The sequence below is a fragment of the Sinocyclocheilus grahami genome, unplaced genomic scaffold (assembly GCF_001515645.1).
Source record: "Sinocyclocheilus grahami isolate Dianchi unplaced genomic scaffold, SAMN03320097.WGS_v1.1 scaffold688.1, whole genome shotgun sequence".
Taxonomy (NCBI): Eukaryota; Metazoa; Chordata; class Actinopteri; order Cypriniformes; family Cyprinidae; genus Sinocyclocheilus; species Sinocyclocheilus grahami.
Window position 1 is genome coordinate 592,132 of NW_015505867.1, and position 24,981 is coordinate 617,112.

The 24,981-nt window shown below is 35.2% G+C and overlaps 1 protein-coding gene across 1 annotated transcript; it reads right to left on the minus strand.

Moving 5' to 3' along the window:
* Positions 1-216: 216 nt before the first annotated feature.
* LOC107559511 (ankyrin repeat domain-containing protein 10-like) lies at positions 217-24,114 on the minus strand. The gene is made up of 6 exons (XM_016243371.1): positions 23,756-24,114; positions 19,633-19,785; positions 14,912-15,003; positions 2,907-3,157; positions 2,713-2,811; positions 217-672 (listed from the first exon to the last, which is right to left on the minus strand). Exons 1-6 carry the CDS (start codon positions 23,945-23,947, stop codon positions 374-376), a joined length of 1,086 nt encoding a protein of 361 aa, XP_016098857.1. The 5' UTR covers positions 23,948-24,114; the 3' UTR covers positions 217-373.
* Between the last annotated feature and the right edge of the window lie 867 nt (positions 24,115-24,981).

Below are 24,981 nucleotides of genomic sequence, written 5' to 3' on the forward strand. Positions count from 1 at the left end.
ACTATATACTAGCCTACACACTACGATACATACTACAAGAAAACATATAAATAAGGTGGAGGTTGTGAGTTAACAAAACATACAAATGATTCAGTCAAACCATTTTATTCACACACAGCTCTAACTACTATATAAGAAAGAGATGCCAATACACAATTATATTTTATGCAGGCACAATTGATAAATGTCCTTACAAATGCATCAAAAATGACTGAATGAAATGACCCAAATTAGAAATTCAAAAAAGAACTGCTCTTTTTTTTTTTTACAACACAAATACAAATACAGTGTCCATTTCAAAGGATATGGACTTAAAGCAATTCAGCACATCCTATATGGATATATAAAGGCATACGAGTCTGGACGGGACGTCCTAACACCCATGGTAGAGGTGCATGGTGTTGAAGTCATACTGCTGCTCTACACTGACTGACTTGCGGTGCTCTATCTGACTGCTGGCGTCCTCCATGTTCTCAGCCGTATCTCCCAAGCCATTATGATGCCCAAAATGAAGGCCATTGTCAAAGTAACCAAGATGTGAGGAGACACCCACATTCCCAATATGATCACCACTCTCAACCTTGGTTGTATTCCCATTTACGTTCCCGTGCATCAGGCCACCTCCATTGAGGTGCTGCACAAGATGGCAATGTCCGTTTAATGGGAGTCCTGCTGTTAAAGAGAACACATGAATTATAAATGAATTAAAGAAAGTTAAAAATGCCTCCTTCATTCTTAACTGAATGTTTTTGTTTTGCGCAACAATTTCCAATAAGTTTTGAATTTTGCATCGCTAATATCCTTTTGTGGGCATTTAACAGATATTCTGTAAATGGTTCAGTTTAGGGTTTTCAAAATCACCCATCAAGCTCGGTTTACATAATCTGAACCCGAGATTAAAGTCCATATTGCTCAGCTCTACAAAAACATAGCACTGGCACACTGCCACACATTAGCTTCAACATTAAACATTTTGCCTTATGATTTCATATTTATTACATTTAAATAACAGGGATTAGGCTAATTCTTAATCTCATTTATGTTAAGTGTAAAAGCAGCAAAATAGTTCAGTGGTTAATGAAGTAAACCACCAATACATGTTGATGATGTACATGTGTGCTACATTTAAATCTATGAAAAACAGTATTAAATGAACACTTGCAAGTGGTTTCAGTTTTGCTAACATGCTCTTACAAACTATTCATATGTACAAATTCAAGAGTCAGCGCTGATTGTTAAATGAGAACATTTAATGAGTATAGAAATTACATTTTGCATCCATCTTAGGCATCCTGTTACTTTACATGAACAGTATTTTTATCTCAATATCTCAATCTCAGTGTCACACATAGCCGGTGTTTTAATGTGCACTTATAATAAGACGTCCTTTGTCATTCTGAGTAGGAAATCATGCGTTAATCTATATGCAATGCAAACTTTCTGCCATTTGTTCTGTTTGAAAGGATGATTTGTATATTAATTTATAGAAAGTCAGTGTAATCAAAGAATCACCTTTGTCTCAATACATAGCTCTTATCATACTTAATTAGTTTAGCAAATATTTTCTACACTACATATGAAATGCTATGCAAAACATTAGCTGGAAAAAATACTTTTACCCTCATACAATAACCTGACTAAAACTTGATTGTTGATACAATAAATCTAACAACAGACCCTCTTCAACAAACACTGCAATAACAGCAACAGAAAGAAAGAAGAACTACAACCTAATTTAGTCAAAAAGATTAAAGAAGTGACTGAATAGCACCTAGACTTCCTTACAAGAACACACATATGAAAGCTGACAGCGAAGGTCTGTAGATGTACTTTATACATTCATGATAAGATATGCTTTGGCAGAACAAGAGAATTAAATGTTTAAGAAATTTAAAAAAAGGAAAATAAAATGCACAATATTTTATATTTTCAACATGTGTGTATATATATATATATATACACACCTACACACACACATTAACCTGGAATCATGTTTTTGTTTTTTTTGCTACTTAACAGGAACATAATATGGGTCACTCATATGCAAAGTATTAACCAACTTCCTAAACCAAAATCCAACGTTACAAAACTCAAGGTCAGAAATTTGGCTGGGCAAATGCAATTCACTGCAAAATCAGTGTCGTACTAAGACTGAGAAACAAAAAAAAACACTGACATACTTTACAAGTATAGATTTCAGGGCATAAAACAGCCTCATTACATGACGCAACTACTTTAGAGAGAAGGAAAAACATCTAAATCATTTAATTGCTCTTGGAATGCATTAGAATCAGAATAAAAAAATTAAAATGGCATTCAGGGAAGTTATTGTGCAAAAAACAGAACTCAACATTTGCTCCTATTGAGCAAAACACAGTTTAAAACAAAGTTCATACCACCAAAAGATAAAAGGAGTGGTATGAGCAACTTATGATCAAATGCTTTATACATACGATATGTGCCAAATTAAACTATTTTCCCTCCCAGACACATCACCAAAAGAGCTTAAATTTAGCCATGGCAAAGGCTCCTACAAATAGGCATAGGAGTTAGTGCAACGACATGGTATCTGCATTGAGGTCACGGTGAAGATCTCTGACTCTTTGTGGACTGGAGAGGACGAGCTCTCCATTCGGACAGCCCGGTCCTGCTCTGGACTGATGTAGCCATTGGAACCCAGAGGCAGGGATCCATTTAAGGGTCGGTTCCCACCTGGGGTACTCAGTGCTTCGCCAAACTCCATGTGCATGTTCTCCATCAGGTCTTCTCCGTTGGATCCGTTTACTCCATTCATCGGCTGATAACCGATATCTGCAATGACCCGTTCACGTTAACAAGTGGCGACCCAACGCAGTATCAAAACTGTTCATCATACAAATGTCTTTAAATTTTCAGTCAAGACTTACCATCTGTTCTGGCCTTTTTAATTAGATTAGACTCCATGCAATCAAGAGACCTTTTTCGGCTGGGAACCCCATTAAGGATGCTCCGTTCTTGGATTAGCTTGCGGTCCCCAAAACACACAGAGCCATTGTTTGAGAACCCGTTAAGCTGATTGAGCCGCTGGTTCTGGGCATTGAAAAGGAGTTGGGCACACTCTTCAAAGCCCTGGGCATGGGCTAGGTCAGCCGCGGTCAGTCCACTAGCGTTTCTCATGCTGCGCAATGATAAAATTAGCGTGTTAACACTGCCAGTCTAAGGCAAATGTTTGCAAAGCACTCATACACACACACAAACACACACAGTTTCCCTTTCTGTATTTCATATTCTAAATTATTTTTGCAGTTTTTGAATAAAGGTAAAAAAAAATTGGACAAATCGTTGAACATCTATATCACTTAAATACATTTATAATGTTGTGAGGTCTCAACTGCAATAGAAAATGAAAAACTACTGAAGCATACACACAAAGAACACGATATATGAAGAAATACATATAACTATATTTCTATTACAGTACAGTCAACGGTAAATATTTGTCGATGGCAAGTGGAGAGATTATGATTTCCACAAGAATGACTAACAAATGAGAAGAGGTTTGGCAATGCCAAATGATTTTTCCAAGAATTCTCTTCGACTCAACAGATGAACTGGACAGATGATTCATTTAATCATTTTCAAAACCAAGTAAAAGAATGCCACACCAGAACAAACATAGTAAAAACAGTGGCAATAAGAAGCCAATAACTGTAGACAGAAGAATGCAGACGTTTTAACAGGTCTTCTTAAATCTGTGGTCGGACCACAGCTGTGAGCTGAAGGAAAATATCACGCCGATCTTCTGATTTAAAAGGAAAGAAAAAAAAAGATATCCTCATATCCTCAAGTGGTTTTGATGAACGAATCTTCATTTTTATGGTTGAAAGAGGACATCTTGGAAGCGAAAAGGCAAGCAAGACCGGATCAGGAAATTCTTCTTTAAACACTCACAGACGAAAACAGTAGAGGGAGTTAAAGAGAACAGCATCCTGGCTTCTTTAAGAGAAAGATTTAATCCAATGGTCAACGTCGATACCATAAAGCATTCACGGGTCATGTGAGATGCATACCTGGTTAAAATGTGACATGAAAAGAGTGTGTATTTGGCATCAACAGTCATTTTCTATTGCAGTGAAGAAAACAGAATACATGAATGAACAAAATCTAGGGCAAAATAACAGCGTTTACACTTACCCCTGGAGCTCCCGCTAGCACGTCTACCATGAATGCAGTGAGAATACAGAAATGTGACTCTTGGCAGCGCAATACAGTACATACACACAGACTAACCTCAGACAATCCAAAAGAATTTATTACAGACACCAATAATGTGCTGAGTGTTTTTTTTAATCACTTTTAAAATGTGGGTTATGCTCTCTCTTATAAGCAAACACGTGTATCTGTATGGGTTTTGAGTAACTGCCAGCTTTTGCTGCACTCTTTATTTTTATTTTTACAAGTAACAAAGCTTGAATTAGAAGATTTGTTTGACCTAACACTATTTTATACCAACTGCAATTTAAATTGACTGGGGATAAAACAAGCAATTTAAGCCTACTATACATCAATCCACATTCCAACTTGCCATTAAAAAAACATTACTGAATCCAATGCAGAGCAGCTGGCTGTCATACAACTTCAAAAGCAATTCAGTGATGTCTAGGCTGTAACGTGACTGGTTTTCAAGGCACATGGTCCAAGATGACTGTCTCCGATGGTAGATCTGCAGAGAATGAAATCTTCCCATAATAAGCACATGGCTACATCAAAAATCCCATATTTGTCTGAGAAGAAGATGCTACATTTGATGAGGAACAAACTTTGCAACTGTTCTATACTCTATAAGTATGTTCTATATAGTGTGAATGTGTGTTGGATGAATGAAATCCAGACGTACGACACTCGCCATGTTATTATTATAGTAGCTGAAAGAGAACATCTGCACACTCACTTAAGCATAGGCTATTTATTAACCAACGTTTCGGCCAGTAGCCTTTGTTAAGAAAATGCTGGCAGTCCCCCAAAGCCTACATCTAATTTTCATGAATCTGTGAAATTTGTGCAAAAAGCATTTCATAAATATTTTAAATTTATTATATAATATATATTTTAACAATGCCCAATCATCATTAGGTAACAATCATTAAATGCACTATACAATTTAACTTATTTCCTGTATGCGCTACCACTGAGTGACATTCACGAAGGGGTTTGCGTTCAGCTTCAGGAAAAGGTTTGTTCATTCATGGATTCATTACAAATAAAATAAAATAAATAATAAATCACAATAATCATTCAGACATGTTTTTTTAAATCTCTAACTAGATAACAGTTCATACACACATTCATTCCAACACATAAAACATGTTTAAAACCAAACATCTAAAAATAATACAATTTCCAGCAAATAATGTAAAAATCAAACATTTTTCATTGAACATACCCTCCCCACTTCTTCCTACCCAAATCTGAAGAAAAAAATGAATGCTTCTCAGATGTTCTGATGCCAAAAAGACATTTGTAACAAGGGTCAGAAGGTGCGTTGTCCATCCTGGCAGGTCTCAATTGAAAATGAACCTCTTAGGTGCAAGAAATCTGAAATAATTACCAAAACAAACACAATGATCATATGGACAATTGATTAACAGTTCACACTATCCGCTGTTGTTTAAGGGCCCGATTCTGTGAGTGACTTGAGTATTTCTGTTATATACATAGGAAAAAATAAAATTCAGATTAATTTGTTCCTTTTGCTGCTTATGACCTCAAAATGTATGGGTTTTAAATCTGTATATAAATAGGTATTTATATTATAAATTATATTACAACTCTGTATATATACACACATATTACAGTCTTTATATCACAACTCTTGGTAAACATTACTTTACTGAATGACAAATGAAGTTTGTATCAGGTAATCTAACGAAATAGCAAATTGTTACAGCAGGAGTCCGTGTCTCTCTCGCCTCCCCTGAGCCCATTCAGTTTTAACAGACCCCCTAAACCGTGCCGTGAGTTTGGTGGGGGGTAATTGAGAATGAATGGTGGAAAGTCACGTAAGATGAGGCAATGCCTCCATCGCGATATGATTGGATGTGACTGGTTATATTTGGCTGTGATTGGTTCATGCGATAAATCCCGCCTCTTGTGTTCGTGTGCATTCACAAATCAGTCTGAATGACCAATATAATGGTGTTAATGGGAAGACTCATTTAAAAAAATAAAAAGTAAATAACACACACACTTAGATATAATAAAACATGATCTGTGGGAGTTTTCAGTGAGTAATCAATCAGCTTGGTGAAATTAAAAGTAAATCTCTGAATCTTTGACCAATATTTACAGAGCTTTTATGACTGATGACCTGAAAAATTCAAAAACGGTTAAAAGTTAACTATTAAAAAGAATAGCTGAACATACAGTGGGTACGGAAAGTATTCAGACCCCCTTACATTTTTCACTCTGTTATATTGCAGCCATTTGCTAAAATCATTGAAGAATCACCCTCATGTCGTTACAAACCTTTTGTTTATCTTCGAAACACAAATGATGACATCTTAACGAAACCTGAGATATTTCTGTCCCTCCATTAAAAATCCTGGGAAACAGAAGCTCAAATATGCTTGCTTGACACACAAGCTTCATTCTCACGCATCAAGCATGCACAGTTGAGCTTTTGTTTACCATATTGGATGTTCTTTATGTATGTGCACTGATCAATGTTTATATGTGAATAAAAGGATAAATGAAATCTGTTAATGTCAAAGCAATCATGTCTCTTTAGAATACTTGCATTACTTTTAAAAACTATTTAGGACCTTTTCAAGTGTTAAATGTCTTGGTGGAAGTGACTTTCAATGGAGGGACAGAAATTTCATTACAAATAGCTGCACTTGTGTTTCAATGATGAACAAAAATTTGGAACGACATGAGTGAGTAACTAATGACAAATTTCTTTCTTTTTTGGGAGTGAACCATCCCTTTAAATCTAGACAATATTCTTAAAGTCAGATGATATTATTACATAAAAAGTCAGGTTTACATACACACATTAGACCTGCCAGGTTTGCCACTGTTTCCCGGTAATCAATGTGACAATGACGATTTCACTTTGGTGAATGAATGACATTTTTATTTAAATAATGAAACGGAAGCATTCATCTTGTTTCTTCATTCCTGATATGCTTTGCTACTCTTCTTTTTTGCTTCATAAATTCCCTTCCATTGGTTGAGCCCTGACACATAACTTCCTGAGCATCAGACCATGATTACTCTGGACGAGACTAAGAAGGGACTGATTAGACCTGTCCTACAGATACGTCCTATGGTTAGTCTACAAAAAAATAAAAATTAAATAAAAAAATAAAAAAACTACAAACATTGAAATTATATAGGAAATAAATATACATCAACTGCATTGATTTAAGGGCACAATTAAGCAAAGCATGCAGGTCAAAAAACAAAAAACTACATCTAATAATTATAAACAAACAAAAAAAATGTTGTCTTTTGAAAGTTCAAAATATCCTATCAGTAAAACCAATCACCGCATGAAATACCTCAACAGTTTGCCAGTGTGTTGATACTGAAGGGAGCGATAGTGAGAACACTCCTAATGCCACAACAGTGCAGTTTCGTTGAGGGAACTTGGAGTGAGTCAGCAGTGTCTATTTGGAATGCTCTCCCCCTTTTCTAGGATTACTTGAAAAAGTCAAGTCATTTCGAATTCAATAGCTGCAAAAACATTGAGATGTGTAGACGTTCTCTAGAATTTTGCCGTAACAGTTAACAAAATGCAATCTCCATTTCTTTTGTCATCATGCCACTTTCATAAGGACAAAGGTGACAGATGATTCATAAAAGAACATGTTTTGTCATAAGGTAATCATATATCATAGGGTAACTTCTACAGGTGACATTGTAAATACAAACAGTTTGTCTATGAACAAAGTCTCAGAATAAAAGATGCAGACAGGTTAAAACAAAATACTAGTAATGCTATTCATATTATGAAGATCTAGTAATGCAAACCCAGCTGATATTTAAGCCTACCCTGTTTTCCTTTACTATTATCCTACCTGAACCACACTTTCTCCTGCCAGACTTTTGGATTGAGGGCTTTGGGAGACTGATGAAAAACAAAACAGATAAAAAAAAAATCATGCATTCAAAAAGGATCTATGTTTTTAAATAGTTTATAGTAAACCGTAAACAGTATTTCCCCCATTTAATTTACTTTACTGAAGGGACAATAATTGATAAAGAGCAATTGTACTTGTTTCAGTCATTTCTTTTCAGACTTTCAGTGTCGTCTGCAAGAGCTTGATGGCTCAACGTGGAAGAGTTAACTCTAGGCCATGGGTGCGACATGACTTCATATTCTTTTTAAGGCACAGCATACTTTTGGTGCTTAAGTTAAATTAAGGACAGTTAAACAATTTATAAAGGACATTGGGTCAAACCTGGTAATTTCAACTGGATGTTTTATTTGAAATATCTCCACTAGACTAGATAATAAAGAGAGATAAAAGACAAAATTTACACTTGAAGCTGTGTACATAACAGGTAAAGAACATAAGAAGCTGAACAATGTGAATTTATTGAGGTGTATGCAAAACCAACCTGAGAATCCCTGAGGCTTTAAAGGACAAGGGAGTGCAAAAATTTCGGTATCACAGAAAGAGAGAGAATAGAAGAAAGAAAATGTGAAAGCAAATTTCTTCAAAGGATTTGGCTATTTGAACTTGGCAGGCAATGAAGAGTCGACATGTCTGGTAAAGATGAAATTACTGAAGACATTTCAGTGAAGAAAGAATCAGGATTTCAGTGAGAAAATGCATGTAGTGTGTCCATCCACCAAACAGTTAAAAACTGGGGAAGTCTTTCCATTAAGCCATGAACAACAGAATCAAGGAACTGAGGTAACAATGAGTCTGTCTGGAGACGTCCAATAGAAAAAGAAAAACATATTCAGAGGAAGATACACCTTTGTGCAGTTGATGATTGAGGATTCAAGCAGAACTTGGAAGTGCTCCATTTTCACTGTCTTAGAGATCTTTTTCGGGAATTTTACAGAGGACATTTAAAACATTAAAAATACAAGCTGAATATAAGCGATTACATTTTCAATTTAAATCTAGTTCTAGTCTGCTGGGATCTGGAGGAATAGTTCCAGCAACAGGGCAATAAATTAATGCTAGCTCCTTGGAAGTTCCTTTGTCTTCTCTATGCCATTCACATTATTTTGGTTTCAGTCCATGAAATCTTGAAGGAATATAACTTCTGGACGTCACAATGAAATTGTGCTCTTTTGCCAACTTTTAAGGTAGGAATATGGTGGTACTGTCAAGCGTCCAGAGAAAACTTTCATTGGTGGCTGACGTGTTTTCTTCAGAAAGAAAAGTATCAGCTGGATTCAGGTCTCAAGAAATCAATTAAAGTAAAAACTAGAAATATGTAGGGAAGAAACAGATAAAACATCCAGTTTGGCATTTTTTCCCCTCAAGAAGATCTTGAAGAATACATTTTTATTTTTATATATGTATATATATATATATATATATATATATATATATATATAAAATTGCTTCCTTACTAAGATCAGTTCTAAATGTGTTAAATGTATAATATTGGTAATACTGTGAACAGGACAATTGTGGTGTTTGTGTGTTGTGCCATTGATGGGAAGGATCAAACTAACTCAACTTAAATCCTGTTAGCTGGGGTTCCAGATTTTGTAATATGGGGAAAAAAATTGCTTTTAATTTTTTTTATTTATTGTTATTTTAATTTTTTATTCATTTATTTTTTTTATAAAAAAAATAACAAAGGAAGAATAATATTTCTAGGAGTCAAGAAGTTTAAATGATTTTTTAAAATACAAAATAAAACCCCAAACCCTCGCTCCTCTCAATCTCCTAACTAGGCCTATATTATAAATGCCTTTTTGACACACTATAGCTGTCATCAGCTTTAATACTGACTGGGACTTCAGTGCCACTACCACTGTAAGACTTTTGAAACATTGTTCATACTCCCATAAAAACAAACATCAACACTCCTATTTGTCTGGTTGCTAAATACACATTTCATCACTATCTCAAAAGCATTTCCAATAGGGCAATAAAGACAACATGCACTAACAGAAATTGAACATTTAAAAACAACCCATAGATCCCCAAGACCAAAATGTTTCTCCTTTGTAATTTTGAATGCCACATGTTACTCATGGATAAAGCAATACAACGTCTGTCATTCATAAGATTTATACTTCTATCACAGATTTGTTTTTGAAAATAAAAGTTTATCAAGTGAAATATACCTTTATAGGTATATATACTTTAGACAGTAGGTAGGTATAGTACCACTGGGACGTATAGGTGATTGAATGCAACAGTGGTTGAATTAGCTGTTTAAGATTGAGATTTTTATTTTTTTGTGCCTGTGTGTCTTCCTGGACAACTGTTTGAAACACTTCAGGTGTGTGAGGGGTTCTCTCTTTTTCCTTAACACAAGGTCATAAACTATTCAATCTAAAGACTAGCTAAAATGCTAAAAAGATTCTCTTACATATCATATACATAAGTAAAATTTTGAATTGTGTTGTCAATTCGCAATGAAAATATTATACTCAGAATAACATCAAGTGACGAAATCTGTGCTAGCCTTGAACTGAAGAAGTGGGTTTACGTTGCATTTTTTTCCCAATATTGTTTTTCCCAGTATTTTTTACTGCTTTGTATTTTTAGTGAACTGTTAAATAACTACCAAATGACAATAACAGAACGCAGCCTTCTAGTCATTTGTATACTGTAAAGTTTGCACATAACTGTAATTGTTCTTTTTTCACACAATGTAGCAATTATCTTAATAGTTTTATTGCACAACTTTATAATAAGATTCAATTTGTTAACATTAGTTAATGCATTAGGCATCCTGAAATGAACAATGCAAGAACAGCATTTACTAATCTATGTGAATGATAATTAATATACAAACACAATTTTTATCATTTTAAAGTTGTGTACATTCATATTTATGTATTAAGGACACAAAAGAACAATACTAATTGTATAAATTATCATTAACACAGATTATTAAATCATTAATATAATACGTATTTTTGGATCATGACACAAAATGCAACTAATGTTAACAACTTAAAGGTTTATTGTAAAGTGTCACCAGTTTTAATTAATGGCATTAACGTAATGTTACAAATGATATTAATGTATGTTGTGCTGACCATAACCATATGGCATTCAAAAGAGGAGAACATCATCTGCAGGCTGAATTTGCAGTTGTAGTGCGTTCTGCAGGCTTGTGTTCTTCAGACCAAAAGCCTGCAAGAAACACTAGCAAGCCCATTACTGTACCTGCTGTTCCACAAAACACATCAGACCTCTGCTTTCCAAAGTAGGACTTTGTTTGACCTCAGTCAACTGATGGCTGAGCATAGAAAACACATTTAAAATGCATGAAAAAACACACAAATTACTAACCACATTTAAGTACGATAGATTTTAGACTTGCATATTTCATGATCCTATAATCCAAGTTTAAAATTTCATTTTAAATTACACAAATTGAGCCAAAATATATTTAATAGCATTGTAGTCACTAATGAAAGTGTTGGTTTCATGTATGTGTCTCTGTGGAACATCAGATCCCTTCCAGTTATTCAGGATGTCCTCCATCATCATTAAAGTATTGCCTCAATGAATTCCCAAGTGGCATTTCTCATTGTCAAGAGATATGAAATGGCAAGAGTCATTTCTCCAGAATGAGCAACAAGAACGCTCCTGCGCCACAGTATGTGTGTGCTGTCAACTCAAAACATACACAAGCTTATACTTGTATAGTTATACCTTGTTGCAACATCCTGGAGATCTGTAGGCAAAATAATCAACATTAATAATGCAAGAGCTTCCTTCACAATCCCTCTGCAAAGTCAATATCATGTTTTATAATAAATTCTGTGTATACCAACCTGAATCTAAATCATGCACAAGTTGTTGGAGAACAGTATGTCAAATAGCAAACGATATTTTCAGTCCCTGCCGTCTCACTATTACAACAATATGAACACACGGACATCATCTCCAGAGCTACTCTGAGAGTCACTTCATGAGCATTTTACCATTTAATTTGATTAAAACTGCCATCATATCACATACACAGCAGCTGCAAGTTCTTCACAAGCAACCCGTCAAAATAAACGTTTGGTTTAACTTGAAGAAACTGTGACAAACATATATTACTTTTGTGCAGTAGAATGAAAGACTCAATCTAATACTACAACTACTACTAAATAATAATAATAATAAAGCTTTATTTTAAAAGGAATAATCACACATTTTTTTCTTTTTGACAGTAAACCTGTTGTGCAGCACTTTGTTTGCCAAAAAATGAAGGGTTTAATCTTCATTTGATTAAAGGATAAATTAAATGAATGTTTTAAGCCCTCATTTGGTTAACAGAAAAAAATAAGAAAAACTATTTATAGGCAACTATTATTGTTTAAAAAAGAAAAGAAAAGAAAAAGTTTAAAATACAGGTCTGTGGCTCTTCATTTCTTTTTATTAATACACCATTTGTAAACTGATGTTCTTCTTTTTTTTTTTTTTTTTTAATATCAATACCATTTGTATTAAAACTATATTCATTGAGTTTAATAAAAAAAAAAATGGAGAATAGAATCAGGAATCAAATCGAATCGAGAGCTTGCGAATCAGAATCAAATCAGGACATCTACATCAATACCCAGCCCTATATAAGATTAGCTACAAACTTTCAGTCAGGTGTGTTCTGGCAGGCTGAAACTAAACGTTACAGGAAAGTGGCCCTTTAGGAGCAGGACTGGACACCCCTGGCATTTGATGAACACTATATATTTATAGATATGTGGCTACTATTTCCCTAGTTTTTATGTTTGCAAAATTTCACAATCAAACAGAGCTGTTCATGTGTGCTCTTGCATTATTTTTTGTTCAACTTCAAACAGAATACCGTGTTTTGACCACTTTTTTTATTAGATTACTAGAAAGAACTGAGAAAAGAAAAAAAGCAATAAAAATGTTATTACAAGGGATATAATGACACTGCAGAGACATTTTGAATGGAGCTCAAATCCCCCTTGACACCAAGGGGTCTCACACACTTCATTTCATCTTATCTCTCAACAAGGAAAAATTACTGGCAAAAAAAAATAAACAATCAATCAGATGATAGAAGGCATGTAGTAAACGGTGTTCAGAAAGTGTTTTTTTTTTTTTTTTTTTTTAATATCAATACCATTTGTATTAAAACTATATTCATTGAGTTTAATAAAAAAAAAAATGGAGAATAGAATCAGGAATCAAATCGAATCGAGAGCTTGCGAATCAGAATCAAATCAGATGCATTATTTTTTGTTCAACTTCAAACAGAATACCGTGTTTTGACCACTTTTTTATTAGATTACTAGAAAGAACTGAGAAAAGAAAAAAAAAGCAATAAAAATGTTATTACAAGGGATATAATGACACTGCAGAGACATTTTGAATGGAGCTCAAATCCCCCTTGACACCAAGGGGTCTCACACACTTCATTTCATCTTATCTCTCAACAAGGAAAAGAAAACCTTGGCAACAATGTAAAATAGCAATAGTTGTTGTTTGCTTTTGAGCTGTGAGGAAATGTGCAACAGTTTGCAACCTTGTAATGGCAACACATTTCAAATCAAAAAGTGAAGGAAACAAAAAGGATATTACCTCTGCACCTCACAGGGAAGACATGATAGAGATCATCAAATTACTGAATTCAGAATACATTTCACATTTAGGCAATAAGACCAAATCTGGTCACAGATTTCAGAAGAGCTCCATCAAAATACATTTAAAAATGGATTGAGTATTAGGTCACTTTTCAAAATCACATTTTTAGCTGTGTATAAGTTCAACACTGATATTAGTTAATATATCACTTAATGCATTCGGTATCATGATCTAATAGTGAACAATACAAGAACAGCATTTATTAATCTTGGTTAATGTTCATGTTTACATATACTAAAATGTACTAAATTAACATTTCAAACTGTATAATTATTCATAATGCATCGTTGACAAAACATTGAACAAAATAATTATAGATTAACATTAAATTAATAAATGTGGCAAAAATGCTGTTCATTGTTAGTTCATGATACATAATTCATTAATGTTTACAAATTGTTTTGCCCTGTCAAAACGAACCGACTTAAATGAAATTTTTTTTTTAATAATAATAATCTTCATCTAAATACATTAATATACTAACAGTAAACATGCCTATATTGATCCAGAACTTTTTATAAGCTGACATTTTTCAATAAATCTTAAAATCTAAAGAAAGAAAAAATCAGCTAAAACATTGACTTAATAGATTGTTCTGATAATATAATATAATAATGAATTTGATACGCACATATCCATTTATTCAACATTTTCCATGTCATGCTTAACAACACCCCTTAAAATTGTAGGTACAAACTGTAACAGCCTCACTTTCGTGGCTTAAATCTTTAATGTATTAAGTAAAAGCATAATAAAGAGATAATAAACATTATAGTTGACATTCAATTGTAACTCATGCATGCAGGCTTTAAAATCAAGTAAAAATGTGAGATTGAAAACCAGTCAAGATTTCTAACACTCAGGACAATAGGGTTCATTTGTCAAGAGAAGGGTAGGGAAATCAATACGGTTCAATACGGTCTCACTAAAATAGTGTCTTGCTCCCGTATTGTCTTGCAGTGGAAGAAATGAAATATAAAGCCTTACAATCAAGAGAATCAATGTTTCTGTTTTGATGGAGCCCCTCTTAAATGAAGCACCAGTGGGGCATTTGAATGGATGCAAGGGACAGAGAGAGATACAGTTAGAGTGAGCAGCAGTTAGAGAAGACTTACTCTGCCTTGGCTCCCTGGACCAGGAGCGTGTTAATGCAGTCAATGCTGCCAGCACGGGCCGCTTTGTGAAGGGGGGTTTCTCCAACATAGTCCTACAAGACAGAGAGAGAGAGAATCTAAAGCACCAGCTGGGAGTAGGACTGTCACGATTGTGAAACTTTGTTTTAAGATTATTTGTCACACAAGTTAACATTCTAATTGTTTTGCTTCTGTCCATTACAGCATAATCTTAATACACACACACATTATAAAATCATCATTTATTCATAATGAACTTGGAATCAGTCAATAATGATTCAATAATTATGATTCCTTTAAGACTTTATAAACTAATTGCACAGGGGTAAAATTATATTATTCATATTTGAACATATCAAAATCATACATAGCATTCATATTAAAATATGTTTTGAGTATTTACACTTGTTTAAAAGTTTCTATTATTTTTGTTTTGTTTTGAAAGTCATGTCTAATGGCTGCATTCATTTAAACATACAGCAGATGAGTAATACTGTGAAATATGAATACAATTTAATATAACAGTTTTCTATTTTAATATATTTTCACATAGAATTTAAATCTGTGATGCAAAGCTGAATTTTCAGCAGTCATTACTCCAGTCTTGAGTGTCAAATGATTCTTCAGAAATAATTTATATTACAGCTATTTTTTATTTGCTTAAAATTCCGTATGTGCATGACAGTATGTATTTAAAGTGAACCATGATTGGTAATCTGGATTAATAATTGTGTCGGGCCCATCCAAAACTAATGTAATTTATCAATTACAAAAAGCCAATAATGCAAAGTGTTATTTAAGCATTTATTACGAATTGATATTATAATAGTTATTAATCATTTAACATCTGAGATAATTCACTTTAATTTTAGTTTACATTTTAGTAATTTGGTTATGTGTTTTTTTTTTTTATGTCTATTTAGCTTGAATTTATTTCAGTTTTAGTAATTTTAGTACTTTCAACTGTCTTCATCTTAATTAGTTGTCAAGGCAACATTTCTAATATTTTTTTTTATTTCAGCTTTGTCAATTACTGAAAATGATTTTGAACAGTTTTGGTTAACCATCACAACACCGTGTCTGCAGACTCCCCAGACTGCTGAATATGGCGGCAAGCACCAAATTACTGGAAGTGAAAGTGCAATCTCTCCGTCACAACCCAGCATCATCATTTATTTAGGAGCTGGTGGATCAGCCGGCTGAACATTGCACCCTGACAGAAAGCTACAGTAAACTCTTAAACCAGCGTCTGAGCATCAGCCAGCCCTTTCAGCAGAATCACTGATTCACGCCACGGTAGAGGAATGTGGGTCAGACTCGGAAGCTTCACTCCAGCTACATTCATCTGAGCAGTACAAGACAACACTGCGTAAGAGATCAGTCCATGGGACGGGCGATGCCCTTAAATGACTTATGTTGATCTGCCTGAGCCAACGGGGATGAGAAACTAGTCTATATTTGGAGAACACATCACTGGTTATGTAACAGTGGCCTAGTAATCTCATTTCTCTGCTGTAAAACACCAGTTAATGGTGGGGGTGGAGAATATATGAATAATCAGAAATATGCTTACGCATACGCATGGGGATTTCTACATTCTGCACACATGAAAACACAATAGTGATACAGTACATATACAGTCATGAAGGGCCCTGGGCCTCAGTAAACCAATGTTGACTGAGTCTGGGTTATCATCAAAAATGAGCATAGGTTTAAGCCAAATTTCATAAATACTTTCAAATAGGAAAACTGTAGGGGTCGGCGGTATGACCAAACTCAAAGAGAAAGGAAAACTTGAAATCTCATCATATGACCCCTTTAAAGGATTAGTTCACTTCCAGTATAAATATTTCCTGATAATTTGCTCACCCCCATGTCATCCAAGATGTCTGTCTTTCTTCAGTCGCAAAGAAATTAAGGTTTTTGAGGAAAACATTCCAGGATTTTTCTCCATACAATGGACTTCAATGGTGGCCAAATGGTAGAAGGTCTAGATTGCAGTTTCAGTGCAGCTTCAAAGGGCTCTACACAATCCCAGCCGAGAAATAAGGGTCTTATCTAGTAGGGGTGTGAACCTACACAGTCTCACAGTTCGGTAAGATTACGATTATCATGTCATCGATTCAGTTGAATTCGATATCACGATGCATCGACGATGCACTGCTTACCAGGTTGTTCATAAAAGCCAAAATGTGCCCAGATGTCGGCTTTTAAAGTAGTTGGAGCATTTTTAATTACTCGCACTCGCGTCTCGCCTCCCTCTGCCATTGTATGCTACCGTGACAAAGCACGTGCGAGACAAATTTCATCAGAAAAGCGTCAGTACGTTATAATCGGTTATGGTCTATTACTGAACCGATACCGAATCGTCCTCGTCTGCATCGCGATGCATCGTAGAAACGATTAATTTCGACACCCCTATTATCTAGCGAAACGGAAAAAAATTATTTCTTTAAAAAATTATATAACATTATAAATTATATAATAACATATATATACTTTTTTTAATCACAAATGGATTCCTAAATGCATCTACTTTCGGAAGGCCAAATAAAGTGCTTTTGCTTTCGCCTAGAAACACACAGCGTCTCCCTGACATGGCTGCATCAACACTAACTGCGGTTACTGAAACCACGCCACCTTTCTTTGCGTGCACATTTGGGTGCATTATGCAAATATTCCCACATAGTGAGGTAGATATGTGGGGGCGTGTTAGAACCAGCCGTTTTAGGGGGGCGTGGCAGTCTTAACTTTGATAAAGAATAACTCTTTGGTTTTGAGACTTTAGTCTTTGCAACTTCAGTATGTATGCACAATCAGCTTGTAACACTCCAAAGAGAAAGGAAAACTTGAAATCTCATCATATGACCCCTTTAAAGGATTAGTTCACTTCCAGTATAAATATTTCCTGATAATTTGCTCACCCCCATGTCATCCAAGATGTCTGTCTTTCTTCAGTCGCAAAGAAATTAAGGTTTTTGAGGAAAACATTCCAGGATTTTTCTCCATACAATGGACTTCAATGGTGGCCAAATGGTAGAAGGTCTAGATTGCAGTTTCAGTGCAGCTTCAAAGGGCTCTACACAATCCCAGCCGAGAAATAAGGGTCTTATCTAGTAGGGGTGTGAACCTACACAGTCTCACAGTTCGGTAAGATTACGATTATCATGTCATCGATTCAGTTGAATTCGATATCACGATGCATCGACGATGCACTGCTTACCAGGTTGTTCATAAAAGCCAAAATGTGCCCAGATGTCGGCTTTTAAAGTAGTTGGAGCATTTTTAATTACTCGCACTCGCGTCTCGCCTCCCTCTGCCATTGTATGCTACCGTGACAAAGCACGTGCGAGACAAATTTCATCAGAAAAGCGTCAGTACGTTATAATCGGTTATGGTCTATTACTGAACCGATACCGAATCGTCCTCGTCTGCATCGCGATGCATCGTAGAAACGATTAATTTCGACACCCCTATTATCTAGCGAAACGGAAAAAAATTATTTCTTTAAAAAATTATATAACATTATAAATTATGTAATAACATATATATACTTTTTTTAATCACAAATGATCGTCTTGCACTAGCTCGACTTCACGCATTACGTAGTCACGTTGGAAAGGTCACACATGATGTAGGCGGAAGTACCAACCCAGTGTTTATAAAGCGAACATGCAAAGAAAGTCAAACGCCATTTACAAAACAAGGTAAAACAACGATGTCGGATGATTTTGAAGTTGGAGGAGAAAATGAGATGGAGTTTTTTACCCTACCCTACCTCTTTGATCCGGAGTACACAGATGAAGAGCTAACCGTACGTGACCTTTCCAACGTGATTACGTCATGCTTGAATTTGCAGACACTCATCACAGAGCTAGTGCAAGACGTGCATTTGTGGTTAAAAAGTATATATTTTTTTTAGAAAATGACCAATCGTTTCACTAGATAAGACCCCTATTCCTCGGCTGGGATCGTGTAGAGCCATTTGAAGCTGCACTGAAACTGCAATCTGGACCTTCAACCTGCTGGCCACCATTGAAGTCCATTATATGGAGAAAAATCCTGGAATGTTTTCCTCAAAAACCTTCATTTCTTTGCGACTGAAGAAAGAAAGACATGAACATCTTTGATGACATGGGGGTGAGTAAATTATCATGAAATTTTTATTCTGGAAGTGAACTAATCCTTTAAATATTTGACATTAAATTGGACAGTATTTTACGATTAAATAACATATTATGCAATGTTAGAATATTTACAGTTTTTAACCTAATATGGCATGGCAACTTTTTTATCGTTTATTTTTTATGTATTTTATGTTTTTATATTCATTATTCAGTGCAAAATGCTTAACAGCTTAATGTTATGTTATGTAAGACTTGAGGGGAAAAAAAACAATATAACTTTAATAAAATTGATAATACGTCTAATTTCTGATCAGAAGAATCACATTCAAAGCTGCAGTAAAACGGTGCACATTATGTGGCCAGCTGTAACACTGCTAAGCAATGAAAACAACTGCTTTGTGCTGTGCCTAATATCACTCCCCTAAAACAATTGTTCCTCATCTTCACACTTCTTGCTCTGTTTTCTCACATAACTTCATGTTTGTTCAATCTCACATGTAAATAAAGCAGTTCTGCATGCTCACCTTTAAAAAAGGTGTGTCTCATACACAATCTCATATCACAGTGAAGTCTTACCTGTCTGTTTATATCAGCTCCAGTCTGCAGCAGCCAGAGCAAGCACTGAGGATGACCCCCGAAGGCAGCAATATGAGCTGGTGTCTGGGCAAACCGAGAGGTCACAAAGTTCACACCACATCCCACCTGCACCAGACGCATGACACACTCCAGCTGGGAGACAGGAGAGGACACTTTAATTAGTGCTCAACTGAGAGGGGCTTTCAATGGCTGATGCTGATGTCGATATATAGAGCAGGATTGCAGATACTTAAACTAAAACACAAATGCATTTTTTTTTTCTTTTTTGTTAAATATATTTCAAAGTAAATATGGATCGGACCATTTGCACATTTCTGTGGTTCTCAGTAGCAGAAGTCATAATATTTGGGTAAACTTCTATAGTGGTGAATAGAAACTACAACATTACAAACTACTTACACTATCCGAATAAGAAGAAAAAAAAATCTATTTCATAATTTTACATTTACAATGTAATCAATATTCTATTTATTAAAGCCACGTATGAATCTCATCAAGTTAATGTTTTTAAGCATTTTACATATATTCCAAAATAATAACTCAAGGCAGTAACAATTTAAACAATATATTTTATTTGTGAACTTATGTTCAACTATTCTTTTTAATAGTTAACTTTGAACTATTTTTTTAATTTTTCGGGTCATCAGTCATCAAACTCTCAAAGGCTAAATATTCACAGACGCAGAGATTTACTTTTACTAACTAAAAACCCACAGATCATGTTTTCATGCCATTTTAAGTCCTATGTTGACGTAACAAAGTGGTTATATCTAAGTAGGAGTTGTTTACTTTTTTCATTCTCAGTTACCCCCCCACCAAACTTTTTTTTTTCTCATCCAATATTTTGTGGAGGCACTGCCTCCCTTGCCTCCTCGAGGAAACGCCCCTGAGAGATATATATATATATATATATATATATATAGTTCAATTTGCTCCATTAGCAATAATAATAATGATAATAATACACTATTGATTACATTGGTCAGAAGAAAGATGTCAAATTTGCCAGTGTGTTAGAAACACTCACTCACTATTTTTTTTGTAGCAGAATCTTAGAAATGTATATACATTTTACATTTTTAAAACAAAAAATATAAAAATCTTTGCTAGATTTACATTAATAACTGTCATCACAATCTGTAAAAGGGTCCATTATCCTCAGTTGAAAGGGTTATACAGCACTTCTGTTAATCATCCAACTGGACTCAGTGTTGGGGGTAACGCATTGCAAGTAACGCAAGTTACGTAATCAGATTACTTTTTTCAAGTAACTAGTAAAGTAACGCATTACTTTTTAATTTACAAGAGAATATCGGAGTTACTTTTTCAAATAAGTAACGCAAGTTACTTATTTTTTCTCCAATTTATTGACTGACAGCTCTCCTGTCCCCATGTTGAGAGAAATCAGAAGACGTTACTGTAGTTCTAAAATAAATATGAATATGCATTCATTCATCTCACTCACAAAAAAAAGTATTCAGCATTCCTCAAAAGGAATAAAAATAATGCAACTCAGAATATGACGCAAACCTGCAATAATTAAATGTTAAACAACACAAATATGCTTTATGTATTTAATCCCATTCTATTAACCAATGTCTTTGCTTCTGACCTTCGACGATCCAGTTCAACCGTACTAATAAGCACAAATTACTAATAAGTCTTTTTTATTGCTGAAGTGTGTTGAAATGTCTTCTTCTGTATTCTACTGTACGGACGTAAATTTACTTTCCCTTCAGCCTGAGGCGTATTCATTTCACTTTTGGTGTGAAAAGGCTTTTATATTTGCCAAAAATATAACTTTTTTATTTTAAAAACAAACAAGCAAGCCCTGTCCAGATTTAAAAAGTAATGCAAAAGTAACGTAACGCATTACTTTCCATATAAAGTAATTAAGTAACGTAATTAGTTACTTTTTTTATGGAGTAACGCAATATTGTAATGCATTACTTTTAAAAGTAACTTTCCCCAACACTGACTGGACTAAATATTGGTCTAATGTAACTGGGTAAGAAAACAATTGCACTTGATACATACTGGAAGCATTTAGTACATGAAAGACGGTTACTGTGGTTTCAACATTCCATGCTGATCACTCCTGCAAAATCTCAAATTTCACTCAGACTCTTCCTGTTATTCATCTACTCAACAGCGCCGTAAACCATTTCTAGACACTCCCATGCTGACATGTCAACCATCCAGATAAAGCCAACAACACACAACAAGTGGGAGTGGCACCAGAGCAGAGATGTATAGCTTCCTCATGACTATTTTCATAAGTCATATCAGATTTGCCATAATAATTCAACTGGCAAAATCTAGTTTGATCTAAAACCCTGTTGAGCAAGCTCATACACAGAGGAATTTCCCTCTAAGTTTGAAAGGCTGAAATGCACGCATCCTGTGGAGCTTTAAAAGTCAATGCAATGCAGAAAATGCTTTCCCTTTTCAGTAATTCACATCTAAAAATAAACCTAGGGTTTGGTGTTTATATCAGCCTGCTGACTCTCATACTTCATCCGGTTAGGTAACTTCAAGATATCTGAGAATAAACACATCAGCCACATAACAGATAATGTAGCTCTTTAGAAAGTGAGAGAAACCTGAAGTTCAACCCCATTACCCGAGGAAAGACTACACCCACAGGTGTCAATGCAAAACGACACTTGTGAAAAAAATACTCGGACAAAATACGACCAGACGTGTGAGTCAGTTCTTTTAGTGAATCAAAAACACTCATTGAATGAGTGAAAGCAGTTGAAACGTACTTCATCGGGTCCAACCTGAAATGAACCAAGAACTGCTACTGTGTTTTTTCTAATTACGCTTCTAAAACCGGTCTTAGAAGCATAATTAGATAAACAACGTTAAACCAAATGAATAAATGCAATGTCATATTTTTGTTCGTTTAGCATTGTATTTGATATATTATTGAATGGAATATGCGATCACCAGTGTAATGCATTACAATTTGTTTTTAAAATAAAAAAAGTTCTATTTTTGGCAAATATAAAAGCCTTTTCACACCAAAAGTGAAATGAATACGCCTCAGGCTGAAGGGAAAGTAAATTTACGTCCGTACAGTAGAATGCAGAAGAGATTTCAACACAATTCAGCAATAAAAAAAAACACACACAAGTGTTTGTCTAGAGTAATTTGTGCTTATTAGTACGGTTGAACTGGATCATCGAAGGTCAGAAGCAAATAGAATGGGATTAAATACATACAAGGATATTTGTGTTGTTTAACATTTAATTATTGCATATTATGAGTTGCATTATTTTTATTCATTTTGAGGAATACTGAATCTGTGTTTTTTGTGAGTGTGATGAATTAATGCATATTAATATTTATTTTAGAACTACAGTAACATCTTCTGATTTCTCTCAACATGGGGACAGGAGAGCTGTCAGTCAATAAATTGGAAAAAAAAGGAACTTGCGTTACTTATTTTAAAAAGTAACTCCGATATTCTCTTTTAAATTAAAAAGTAATGCGTTACTTTACTCGTTACTTGAAAAAAGTAATCTGATTACGTAACTCCCGTTACTTGTAATTTTGAATCACTGAAAGTTGCTAACTAAAAAGTGTATAAACACATTAATTCCTGACGCCTTATCTGTTGAAATTTAAAACGACCTGATCAGTTCTCATCATTAACTACTGAATTTCTTTCCTATAAATATTTCCGCCCCAAAGTACTAAAATGAAAACGGGTCAGTTTGTCTTCGTCTCCGTTTTGCTCTTTTACAATCAACACGGCTTTATAATCACAAGACAAGCTTTTTGTTTTTTAAATAATAATATTAAACTAAAAGATGGAAAAGCAGATTAAAAAGAGAGATCAAGCCAAACCCGTCTGCAGTTCGTCCACTGATATGCGCAACGTTCAACTACCGCATCAGTGAGTGTCACTTTGAAAATGTGAAAATGCATTGAAAATCTTTGAAAATGCATGAATAAATGAAAGGTGCAATGCATTGCATTTTATTAAGGAGAGTAACAAATAATGGTTTAATCGAGTATGATTTTTTTCGTGCACACTATAGCTAGATAACAATTAATTACACATGCTGCTTAATAAATGAGTTCGACTGTGCACCTTGCCGAAGTGTGCAGCCCAGTGCAGAGGAGTCCACCCGTAGAAAGAGTCCTCCACAGCCAGCTGATCTGTGCTGCACTGGAGCAGCGAGCACAGGGCGCCCACATCTCCATCTCTGCACGCGCGATGAAGAGGGAAGCGACTATTCAGCACCTCCTCGCTAGAAAACCCAGACTCCAGTCCCACCGACATCAGTGCACAGCAAAGACGCTCGCTTTTATAAATACGTGGAAACGGGAATCGTCAGAAAAAAATGGTGGACTTCACGATGTCTGCTTTTATTAAGTGCACCGCCCAAACAACGCGCTTGCAAAGGGGAGGCGAGACGAGACGCGCGCGCTGAAGGACCGAAACTTCGCACAAGAATCTCCAAAACCCGAAACGGATCATGGAGCTACGCATGCGCACTTACAATGTGACCGTGCCACAAAACCCGAAACGGATCATTTTAGACCCGGATTTAGCCTGCGCATGCTCAGTGCAATATAATGACCATCAAAACCAGAAACGGATCTCTCAAAACTGAAACTCAAAGGACTGAAGCTCGCGCACTCTCACTATAACATAAACGCAGCACAAAACCCGAAACGGATCATTTTAGACCCGGATTTAGCCTGCGCATGCTCAGTGCAATATAATGACCATCAAAACCAGAAACGGATCTCTCAAAACTGAAACTCAAAGGACTGAAGCTCGCGCACTCTCACTATAACATAAACGCAGCACAAAACCCGAAACGGAGACCGTGGCGCGGTGAAGACAAGAGCACGTACACAACAAGAGCGTCAAAGGAAACAGTAGACATATCTTGAATATGTCTCTTATTTTTCAACGCGGATGTAGGCCGTTTTCAATGAATGTGCAAGACTTCCGGTTCATTAGCCGCTGTAGGGAAATAACGAGAAGAATAACAAAGTGCAGTAAACCGTAAAACTGTTTGCACTTCACACCAGTGTGATCACAATTAAGACAATACATTAAAATAATATGGTAGGAAACACAATATGCAATATCAAGCAGCAAAACGAGCTGTTTTGAACAGCTGGAAGCAAATGACACCGGAAGTCAGACACATAACATTTACAATAAATAAAGAAGGTGGATATCTGATTCTATACAACATGACCTTTTTTATTCACAAGGTCACGATGCTGTCCTATTTTGGTGTAAAATGGGGTTAGCTATCACAATAATACCACAAAGGATCTCCTATAAGAAAGCGCGCG